Here is an 11,679-nt window from a genome sequence, read left to right as displayed (position 1 = left end):
TTATTTTCCTTCCATCCTGTACACCTCCCTCCCCGCCCCATCCCTCCTTTCCTTTCACTCCCTTCCCCCTTCCCTCCCTCTCCCTCAATTTCTCTTTGGATTTTCCATTTCACAGACTCCGCATCACTTCACTCGCAGTTATGACAAACCCTGGTTGGTAAACAGCAAGGCAGGTACCCCTTTGAGGGGCTACGATAATGCTGACCTCCACCTGTCTGCTTCTGAGGTAGAGTATGGCTTACATGGGCCAGTCCCTGTTGCAAAAGGAGGAGCCCCCTGGCTTCCTTTTCCCCTCTCTTAATGCTTTCCTTGTTATAACAGCGCTTGATAACACCTCTTTCCACGCTAGGGCTGCTGCTGTGTTGCTCATGAGGCTTCTAACTCTGGTTTCTTAAAGACAAAAATATTTGTTCTTCGAAATACACTTTCAAAACCAACAGAACGTTAACACACAGTTTGCAACCAGTTTGTGTTGAAACAACAAACATTTTCCCAGAAGTTCAAAGTGAGAAAATCTTTCAAGTTTTGGGCTGTTTTAGAACATTAAATGAAAGAGATATGATAAAGGAGAATACCACTTAAAAGTCAGGAGTCATGGATAAAACAGCCGAATTAACACTTTGAAAATCAGTGCCTGTGCCTGTATAGAAACCCCTCAATTTGTTATCCCACATACGATGCAGGTGAGAATGTTGGGAGGGGAGAAGCGTCTTAGAAACATCTGCCTGGATGCTCTTGGAGGTAGGAGGCTGGGTTAGATGGACATCCTTTTCCCTCCCTCCCACCAGGGCAGTTCTTACAGTCTTGGGAATGTAAGTCCCAACCAAACAGGAGGAATGGGGGCGGTATTAATGATAGGCTACCGGCTTGGTGTCCATATAAGTTGCTCAGACCTGAAATGATTGTTGCTTCAGTTTGCTTTTCTCCAACTGGGTGCCCTCCAGATGTCTTAGATGACACACTGTGCTGGTGATCAGAGTCATACTCCAAAATGTTTGGAAGGCAACAAGTTGGTGAAGCTGTTTTTGGAACATAGGATGCTGCCTGAGTCCATCTAGCCCAGTGTTGTCAACACAGGCTGGCAGCAGCTCTCCAGAGTCTCTGGCAGGAGTCTTTCCCAGGCCTACCTGGAGCCGCTGTTGGGGACTGGACCTGGGACCTTCTGCATGTGCAAAGCATGTGCTTTAGATTAAGCATTTCCCTGCTTTGCGCCACTAGAAAGGCAGAGACAGTTGGTGCACCAGCAATGGACTCCCTCTTCACATCTAGTGCTTGGGAACTGGAGTTGGGAGGATGCTTTTTCCTCCAGTTTTTCCTCCCACTGAAATAGTAGCTGGCGTCCTGCTCTGCACCTGCTTTAAAGAGGCTGATGGGAGCTGCAGCTGTGGTGTCCAAAATGAGCAGGATCCCCGCCCACTCCAGTTCCGAGCTGCTCTCTGTCCTGCTTCTTCCATGGGGCACAAATAGAACTGTTCAGTGCCAAGCAGATCCCCTGCTCTTTCTAGACAGAGGTGTGATGACTTGGACTAAACCTCACCAAGGTGCCTTCTTGCTGCTCATGCTCAAGTGCTCAGGAGCTTCTTTTCTGCCCTTTTTAGAGACGGCAAGCACAGGGGTCCAATTAATGAGCCTGCCATCCAGCGCTGGGTGGTAAAGAGGACTAATAGCAGAGAATGGCCTTCTTGGTGTGTCTTGTCTGTCTGCTTCTCTTCTTGGCCCGCAGCACCTTAAAGGTCATGAGGAACATGGGGTGGGTGGGCAGGCAGCCCTGTAAATGTGTTCATGTCCATTAGCAGAAAGCAAAATGGGCAGGTGAAGAGCTGGATGTCCACAGAAGTTCCCACGTGGGACTTCTTGGCTACAGCAGCCACAATTCAGTCTTTCTGGGTTCTTGTTTAACAACTGTTGAGCCCCTCTGTGATTCATGGGGAGGGGACAGCAGGACTTGATGCTCCTTCATTCCTTGTTGACCTTTAAGATGCAGTGGGGGCTGCAGTCTGGCTGCTGGAGTGCAGGGATCCTCTCAACCAGCACCTGTTTAGGAAGCAAATGATGACTGTTGAGATAAACGTCTCTTTCTCCCAAGGTCGTTCCCTCTTCAAGCAGCAAGCTGAAGCGACCCACTTTCCACTCCAGCCGGACTTCTCTCGCTGGCGACACCAGTAACAGCTCCTCGCCAGTGTCTTCAGGTGCCAAAACTAGTCGGGCTGGTAAGTGCCTTTCTGGAGGTGACACAGTCCATGCTTGTGTGCTGCATGTATTGCCTTTTCATTCTTTGTTTTGTGAATCACTTCGGGGCTTCCTTTGGTTGTGGGAAACAATGAACAAAATTCAGTAAACTGAGCAGGTGAACACAGGAGTGGGACTTGGGTCAAGCTGCTCTGAGTTTCAGCCTCTACTTCTGTTAGGTGGGATGAGTAATTCCAGCCTCCCTGATGAGGGTTACTTCCAGCGGGGGCGGGCTGGGGGCTCCTGCTGCTAATAGTCTTCACTCTGCCCTTGTACTTGCAGCTGGTTTTCTGTGCTCTTGGGAGCATGACCATTTCTGACCAGTCAACGGGTCAGAGCTATTGCAGGTGGCGCCAACTGGAGGTTCATCACACTTTCACTATAGCCAATTCCATTTATGCAAAGTTTTATTATTTTAGCCCACAACCCTGCCTCCACATTGCTGTGCATAAGCCCTATTGCACTCGGTGGGACTTCTGAGTAGAACTATATATGGGATACGCAGGAGCTTTTTGTTGAGAAATTAATAGCAAGTGAAAGCCCCCATGCTTCAGTGATTCCTCCAAGACATAAGGAAGCCCACACATGACCCCGCCTGGCCACAAAGTGGAATGAAGCACCAATGATGATACAGCAACATCAGCCAGTTTGACTGTCACCTCCACTGGCAGCGAGGCAGTTCCAGAGCAAGGGGTCTCTCTATAGAGAGTAGTACACTGAAATAGGTTCAGCTATGTTGTGGGGAGGGCCCGACTGCTCAGGCATCAACTGCTTGTGGTAGCTGTGAGAGCCACCGTTCCAGCACACACAGAGGATGTCTAAAGGGAAGGTGGCATCTAGCTGGAAAACAAGACGGGGGCTGCCCTTGAGGGACGGAGCAATAGCATGTTGTAAGGCCTTCCTGGGCTTCCATGGTGGTGATGGACACATCTGTTTTACTTTTCAGATCCTAAGAAAACGAGCAGTCGCCCTCAGAGCCGGGCAGGGAGCCGGGCAGGGAGCCGCGCCAGCAGCCGGCGGGGCAGCGACGCATCTGACTTTGACCTCCTAGAGACACAGTCAGCCTGCTCAGACACGTCCGAAAGCAGCGCAACGGGGGGGCAGGGCAGCTCCCGACGGGGCATGGCAAAGCCCTCCAAAATCCCTACCATATCTAAGAAAGCGACCACAGCCACCCCCAAGACGCCAGGCCCCAAGAGATAATAATAAGACCCCATGCACACATTTACACATACACACACACACAAACAAAAAACCTGTGTCCATTTTTTAACCCTGCTTCATACATTGGATGTATATTTATTCTACATGGGAGAAATTATATTGTTAAAAGTGTAAAAGATTAATTGTGTTATGAAGCTGCCTTATTTTGTTCTGTTAATTTTCTTTTTTTGTAAGTTACTATTTTCATGTGAATATTTATGTAGATAAAACTTGCCTTCTGGTGACCTCCTTAGCGCTGGGAGGGCCCAGGGAAAAAAAAATGAAATGTGGGAGAGAATAGAAGCAAGCAAAAGGTCAAGATGTGAAAATGTAAAAACAAAAAGTTAAAAAAATTATATAAATAGGATTTCTGTGCAGTGCAGGAAGTGATCCTGCTTTATCTTTTAGGATTATTTCCTAAATGCATCTTTATAAAAACTTAACTTGCTGTCTCAGCAAGGTAAATTATATTTAAAAGCAACACCTGAATATCCAGCAGTGTTCAAGGAATTCTTTCTTTCTCTCTCTCTCTCTTTCTTTCTTTCTTTTTTTTTTTTTTTTGTAAATCATGGATACCTCAAAAAGAGAGAAATGTGAGGTGAATGGGATCTGGGGCTTCTGTTTCCAGTTTTTAAAAGAAATCATTGTGGTTTTACCTGAAGATAAAGTGGAGTAAGTTTGAACTAATAAATTTAAAAAAACAATTGCACACATGCTACATACAAGTAAAGATGTTCACTAAAATGCTGTATTTAGCGAAATGAAAGTACTGTCAGCCGCTGAGCTTTTAAAGAACAACTAATACTATGTTTTCAATATTTTACACTTGAAGCTCTCCAGTAGCATCATACCTGTGTGGACGATGCCTGGGGTTGGGGCACACACAGCAAAACCTTTGAGCAGTGGAGCCAAAGAGGGGAGTTCCCACAAAACTTGGTTCTTCTCTCACATTGCTGTTAAAACAAAACAAAAAAAAACTGACTTCACTTTTTAGTTCACGAACTGCTATTTAACTGCATTGTTTCCTATTTATTGTCTCAACTGGTTAATGCCACTTCTGACCATACTGACGTCCAAGAGGCCCCTCCACACTCCAGGGGAGAAGACGACGACAGAGCTGCCTTCAACACGCACAGGAGCTTGTTCTTGGGAATTTTAAAGCGCATCACCAGCAGCCCCACTTGTGCGCCGCCCCCTCCGCCCCCCAGCTCGCTTTTATATGATCATTTTTTCCATTGTGGAGGGGAGAAGAAGGGGAGGGATGTTTTAAAAAGTAAAGCCAACTTTGGGACAGTAAAGAAGGGGGAGGGGCAGGGAGTTGGGGGCTACTTGGTCTTCCTGTATTTATTAACTTTTGCTCTTTCCCCTGCTCTGACTGACCATATTGCTGTGTGATTCTCTCAGTTGGTTTAATTGAGCCAGAACCTGAAGCTCTACCAATGAATTGTTTAAAAAAAGAAGACACTTTTTGTATTAAAATTGCTTGCAGTAATAATAAAAAGAAACTTGCCTCTTTTTTATGCCATGGAAGAAGCCACTGGATTAGCATTAAGAGTACAGGTGTGTCTTCCCAGCCAATCACTTCTCCTCTGGCACAGAATAGAGCCGCCTGCTTTCTCTGTGATTATTTGCTCGAATGCGGTGGTTCCAAAACTCTTTTTGAGCCTCCACCACTTGGTTCCGTAAGATCATCCCCAGTGCCCCCTGCCCTATAAAAAACATTGAGAATGACCCATTATGGAAGACAACAAAATTCAAATTCAAAACAGTGACAATTAATTGCACATTTATTCAAAATTCAATTAAAACTATTTGCATAATTCAACAAAATTGATGAACTTCCAGTGATACCAGCTTTCCAAACCCTTGCCTCTTACCAATCCCCTAGGTAATCTCACTGCCTCCCAGGGGGCAGTACCCCACCCCATTTGGGAACCACTTCCAAACCATAGAAACCAACAGATGTGTACCAGACAACCACAAATTATGGGCAAGTTAACCAGTCCACTGTCTCCTAAAGGGCCTCTGCAGTAAGAGAGACCAATTCACCATGCTCCTGGCTGTTGCACTTCTAAAGAGATGATGTTCCATCTGCTCTGCCCTTTCAAAGCACAGGAGGGCAACTCACAGCAGCGTTTGGTTTTGCTTTGTTTTGTTGTGCAGTTGGGGAAATGGGGAAACTGGACATGTTAGGTGAATGTGTATATGAAGCACTTAAATGACAGGCAGCGTCAAGGACAGCATGTGTACAAATGATAAAAGGACAGAATGTGCTCATTTCCATACTTAGACTGCCCAAACTATATTGGGAGCCTGTGCAAAGCCCACAAGCAGGATAGGAACACAAGAGAACTCTCTTCGTGGTTTCCAGCAACTGGTATTCTGAAATATTACTGCCTCCTACCGTGGAGGCAGAAAATTGTTGCAGTTGGTAGGCTTATCCATTAACTTGTCCAGTCCTCTTTTAAAGCCACCCAAGTTGATTGCCATCACTGCCCCCTGTAGGAGCGAGTTCCATAGTTTACACTATGTGAAGAAAGATTTTCTTTTGTCTGTCCCGAACCTTCCAACATTCAGCTTGGATGTCCAAAAGTTCCAGTGTCATCAGAAGGGAGAAAAATATTCCACTTTCTCTATTATACTGCAGCCAATACAAATCACCTTGTCTGTGGTCCCACAAAAGCCAATGGTAGCATGCTGTAATGGATGTAAAGATGGGAAGTTTGCTGTTTCCACAGATAATTGGGCCCTGCTTTTTTTCTTTTTGAGCAAAGCACTTGCATTTATGAACTTGAAATTGGCAACATGGGGTTTGACAATAATTATGTAGAAAAAGATTACAGCAATATTATTGTAATCTGGCAACCCTGCAAGTAAGTTGACACTGCCCTCCAGAGCTGTGGAGTGCACACACTCAGTAACCCAATACTTCAACAATTAAAACATTTCTTTTTTCCTGGCTTTCTTGGAGCAATGCTACCGTCACAATTTCCCTGCCCTATAGACACAAAGAGAACTTCAACAGGGGAGGAGAAGCAATTAGTGAGCAAATCCCTGAGCAGCATTGGAACTTTCAGCCGGCTTCCGAATGGGCAAGACCAGCTCGCAACATCTGTGATCTGGCAACCATGTAAACACACAGGCCTGGAATCCAGAACCACAACTGCCCCTTTTTAAATCAGTACAAATGGGGTTGTTCTTCCAGGGCCCAACTGGGAACAAGTAAACAAAGTTGTCAGTTGTTCTCCAGGCTCTGCTCCTGTGCCTTTTCAAGCAGCCTAACATCCAGAAATTGTGCTTGGAGTAGGCTGCCACATGTAAATTTCATATGTGTGAAGAAGAGATTTGCCGACAGGAGGAACCCCGATCAAGGGGCAGAGTCATGCCTAGTACACAAGGTTCCCCAGTTCTATTCCTGGCATCCCCATATCTAAAAGGCTCTCAGGTGCCGGAGCTGAGCAAGGATTTTGTTGGGGGTCTTGGAGAGCTAGACTGTCCTAAGCTGAATAGACTAATAGTCTGGCTCCATATAAGGCACATAGATGCTCACAGGCAAGCTCAGCTTCTGAAGTTTTAAAATGCTCCTAATCCTAGATGCACCCTTTCTCCAACAACTTCTCTTTCCACTGACTTCAGCTAATAGGCCACATGCTGAATCCTTAGTGTCATGCACCAGGGAGATGCAGGGCTCAACTGGATTCAGGGTGCCAAAGGATCAAGTGACAGGTGCACCATCCTAGAGGACCTCCCCCCTGCCCCCGAAATACCCCAAGGAGGTCATTATGTGGATTCCACTCTTCCCCACTTTCAGTATGGAAACCCCTGAATACTAATCCAAGTCATGCCATCTTTTTCCTACCCTTCTCTCTCACCTTCGTCATCACCTCAGTTAATTTAAGTTTGAACTGGAAGCTCTTTGAGGGCAGAGATGCTTCTTTTCCCAGCTTATGAAACACTGCTAAATTCTGCACATGTGTATTGATGGGGCTGCTTTTAATCATAATAGATAGGAAGCCAGATGTCATACCTTGCAAGAGAAGCTGCTAGAACTCTTCCCTGACACGCAGCAGATGAGCGTCTCTTGGACATTCTGCAAAGGAGAGCAGAAATGCATCTGAGTCTGAGGGAGGGATGGACTGGGTGGGTGCTCAGCTACACTCCATGCCAGTTGGGGCCAGGGTGCAGTCAGGTCTGGGGGACTCTGAAAAATTTCCCCCTCCAAACTGTGGCTGGGGTGTCAACACTTACTCTGAATAGTCTCTTCTCGAGGGCCCTAGCACAAATCAACTGGCAGGAGAGACTCCCACCCACCGCGTACCTCTGCCTGCAGCCAAGTCCAGAGAGGCACCACAAGGGCCTGCTGCCTGCTTCACAGTGAGTTAGGCTCAGAACCCCATTGTCATGGCAACCATGGGTGCCAACTGCCCTCGGCCCCAACTGCCACTTTCAGAATGAAAGAACTGGGGTGTGTGGGTGGATGTTTTGGGGGGGGTGTTGTTGGGAGGGGAGTTGCTGCTCTTGGTTTCTTGTATCTTTATTTTAGATTTTGCTGTGATTGATGTGGAAATTGTTCAGTTTGGTATTTTAAAAATATTTTATTTATTGTTTAGGACTACCTTTGTTATGCTGAAGTTGTGTATTTTTTTCACATTGTAAGCCACCGTGAGCGTGGTTTGAACTGTAGAAAGGTAACATACAAGCATGACCATTACCTCAGGACCTCAAAACAGACAAGGCTGCCCAAAAAGGGCAAGGGAGGAAGAGGAATTTGACCAAAAATAAGTGAAATGACCCAGTCATCTGAGGGGAAAGAGTTTCATGAAATTGCCCCACCACCAAATCGTTTCACTGGTTCTTTGGCATGTTTTCTTTGGAGAAAAACAACTGAATTCTCTGGGGCTTAGTTCTTTACTGCTCAACTTCCTCTCTTCCATCCATGCCCCAGCCCCATGATATGGAACACCTATTAAACCTTTTAAATAAAGCTGTAGAGGCACAAAATAGTTCACATTTAGCTAAAGGTCTAATACCGATCATGCGACTTTTATAACAAAAATACGCCACTATCAGATCAAGAAATACAGACTAAACTAGGAAACTTACAAACCCCTTGGCTGCTACTCCACCAAATCCAGATTTTTTTTAGCTAACCCAATTACCAGTATAGCAGCCACCCTCGTAATATCCCCAGAAGGACAAGGACCAGATATAACATTTATAAAATTCTACTCAGTGCATCAGTGGGTTCACTTGACCCTATCAACATGAATGCAATATTGGCTATAACCTTGAGCCAGCTCAATGGAATGGACAAAAAACCTATTTATTTTGGTGAGTGATAGAGAATTAACCTCTAGAAAGCTGGCAATGATCCATCCTGGTGCCTCACCACATCGCTGGAGGGGCTGGCCAACACCCAGTACAACTCTCCACATGAGGTGGGGCTTTACAAAAACCCAGCCTTTCTGGAATGCGATATTCCAAGAAATTAATAAAATAACAAAACAACAATTGGAAGTCAAACCAGAATTAGCTTCCTCAAATATATCTGGATCTACATAATAAAGGATTAATAAGCCATTTAGTACAAGTGACAAGACACAACATACTGTAACCAGACACTGGAAAGACCTTTCTTACACAACAATAGACAATTGGTACAAAACAGTTTGGGAACCATCCCTCCTTGAGATATAACAAATAAACAACAGTTGACATGTGGACAGATCGAGAAAGATGGCTTTATCCCGGTGTGGTTTAATTTCATAACATATGCTAGTATTCCAGAAAATGAACAATCAGCATTTGGCTCAACCTGGTTGAAATAAATGTAAATTTAAACATAAATTATTATCTTCACTTTTAACCCCCATCTCACTTTCATCACTATACCAACACTTCATTGTTTCATTAGTAACACAAGAGGAAAAATGACTATTATACTCATACTGAATCTAAGCACAACCACAAGGGCTCCTAATTAGACATTTAGCCATGTGATGTTGAATGTTATCTGTTAACTCTGTTCTATCCTGTTTCCTTTTTGCTTTCATTTAAACCAATTCACGAACCAATGTATAAGTTATACTTATAACTTATACATTGACCACTAATATTACTACAAACTTATTTTTGTGATAAACAATTGAAAAGAGAAGAAGATGAAGAAATTGTTAATATTTAATCATAGGATTGCAGGATATGGTTATTGTTGACAAATATTTTTCCTGTCTTTGTCTTTTCTCAGAATGAGTTGCCAGAGCGGGGGCAGTGAATCCACTTCATAAAAGTGTACATTGTGTCACAGACACTCTGCTGTCCACTATAATGGCAGCTCCAAGTGAACAGCAAAGGAGGCAACCATTCTTTAAGATGGCAGCTTTTACAATTTCCTCAGAATTCAAACAGCACCTCATAACAGGGATTTCTAGGGGAAACAAAATGGCAGATTTTCCAGTTCCCTTCTCCATCAAAGAATATTGTTTCATCCTCCAAAATATTGCCAAAACAGTTGATATCAATGTAAGTGAAACAAACAAGAAATAGTTCAGCCAACCCTAACTTAAAAATGAATTTTTTCTCATAAGTATGTGTTTAAATGTGTGTTTTGATACATATAAGCTGTCACCAACCATGTCATGACATTCAGAGAAGTGCAAACTCCCATGTATAGCTAAGTTCTGTCCCCCCACCCCCACATTTTGTCCAAGATCAGGTCATTTGCCAAGGTCAATTTCAGCAGGTTCCCCAAGCCTGATTAAATCTTGGGAACAGGGACTGGCCCACTCATATAATAGTGGAATTTTGAGTGATGAAATTTATGGATAGTAGTTTCAGAACAGTCTAAAACCATTATTTCCCCCTACATTGTGTTCCCCCTATCCTGTTGTAGCAGAGTATGTTGACCATCATGGACTTATTGCAGAGGGGTGGGTGGGTGCCATATCTATATAGCATTGTTATCTTCTTGCTATTCTGCGGGTGGTGGTGGAGAGCTTCCAGAAAGGCTTGCAAATGTTAGTGATGAGACATATCATAAAAGGAAAGAGCACAGGGAGAGAGGATTGTTATAAACTCAGCCTGGAGAACCAATCTAAGAAGTCCTACCAGCGCTGAGAGTTCCCGGGGAGGGTCCTCTGTCGGTCGGGAAGAAGCAGAATTGCAACCAAGCAATTCAGAGCAAGACGGCTAATAAGCCAGTTAAAACAGGATGACAAAGTTCCTGTGGGTGCGCTCACGTTACCCCCTTGGAGGGCAATGAAGTTGTCTCACCGCTCTTTCCACGCTACCTGTTCATATCAGCACAGCTTACTCCCTTTGTGGCTGGGCGCGCCTTTGCTCTCTGCACAGGTGTTCACACCTTGGCCAGAGATTAATTAGGAGCGGCTTAAGGACTCCAATCGGCGTGAAGCTGCCTGGTTTGAGAAGCAACGGCTTCGAGCAGCAGTCTCTTATAACAAAGTACGGGATACACAAACTGCGACCACGTGTGAAAACCCCAGCACCGGAAACGCAGTCAATGCAGAGTCAACGGGAGTGTGAGTGAGCACAACCTTAAACTCCCATCGCCCCCGACAGCTAGAAAAGCTGGCTGGGGCTAATGGGAAATGGAGTCCAACAGAGCCACGATACCTTTGTCCTGCACAGGCGGTTCTTGGTTCTTCTTGCACTGATCGTAAGGTAGCAGCACCTGCTCGCCCAGAGAGCTCTAGTCCCCGAGAGATGCCGCCCTGCGGTATCTCTTGTCCTCTGTGGGTGCCCCACAAGAAAGGGGGCGGACACGCCACCACCCCCTTCAGGCCGGGACCAAGCTGCACTTTTGTGCCGCCATCACATGGCTCTGCCTCTTCGTGGCAAAAGAATTGCCGTCTCTGCCCCGAGGCGCTGCCCGTCTGCATCCCAGCAGCAGAGCAGCGGCAGCCGAGGAGGCGGGCGGTGCCGGCTCAGGCGGGTCTGTGTGAAAGAAGGCGGGGAGGTGGCCCTCGCAGCCGCGCGGCCTCCTCCCGGGGCGCGTCGGCGGCTCGGGAGCCTCCCTTCCCTGGGAACCGATCCAAGGGAGCTTCGCTCCTGGCCCTGGGGGAGGCACTCTGCACGCGCTCAGGGCCCCTCGCCGTCGCTCGGCGGAGGGCAGGGCCGGAGCAAGCGAGCGGCCGCCCAGCGCGTCCGACGAGGAGCAGCACGTGCTTCCCGCCTCAAGCCACTTAAAGGGCCGCCCCGACGGCCGTGGCGCGCCGAATCCGCCTGCGC

The 11,679-nt window shown here is 46.2% G+C and overlaps 1 protein-coding gene and 1 long non-coding RNA gene across 23 annotated transcripts in view; one reads left to right on the top strand and one right to left on the bottom strand.

Moving 5' to 3' along the window:
• Positions 1 to 4,937, top strand: part of MACF1 (microtubule actin crosslinking factor 1) — a 301,663-nt gene extending 296,726 nt beyond the window's left edge. For 14 of the 17 annotated variants that reach the window (XM_082229488.1, XM_082229497.1, XM_082229487.1 and 11 more), the window contains 3 exons: positions 116 to 226; positions 2,087 to 2,210; positions 3,176 to 4,937. In XM_082229488.1, the coding sequence (XP_082085614.1) occupies positions 116 to 226; positions 2,087 to 2,210; positions 3,176 to 3,432 (492 nt within the window). In that variant the 3' untranslated portion in view covers positions 3,433 to 4,937. The remainder of the gene's footprint in view (positions 1 to 115; positions 227 to 2,086; positions 2,211 to 3,175) is intronic. The other 3 variants (XM_082229489.1, XM_082229495.1, XM_082229494.1) reach the window with 1 other exon arrangement.
• Positions 4,159 to 11,564, bottom strand: LOC309535998. Of its 6 annotated transcripts, none has more exons than XR_014221456.1 (3): positions 11,065 to 11,564; positions 5,482 to 7,522; positions 4,159 to 5,141 (listed from the first exon to the last, which is right to left on the bottom strand). It is a non-coding gene; the product is annotated as an uncharacterized lncRNA (long non-coding RNA). The 6 variants fall into 6 exon arrangements; XR_014221458.1 differs by lacking the exon at positions 11,065 to 11,564 and adding an exon at positions 7,681 to 8,529; XR_014221460.1 differs by lacking the exon at positions 11,065 to 11,564 and adding an exon at positions 7,751 to 8,529.
• Positions 11,565 to 11,679: the final 115 nt, after the last annotated feature.

This window comes from Podarcis vaucheri (assembly GCF_965113315.1).
Source record: "Podarcis vaucheri genome assembly, chromosome: 7".
In the NCBI taxonomy this organism is placed as follows: Eukaryota; Metazoa; Chordata; class Lepidosauria; order Squamata; family Lacertidae; genus Podarcis; species Podarcis vaucheri.
This window is presented reverse-complemented; position numbering and strand designations above follow the sequence as displayed.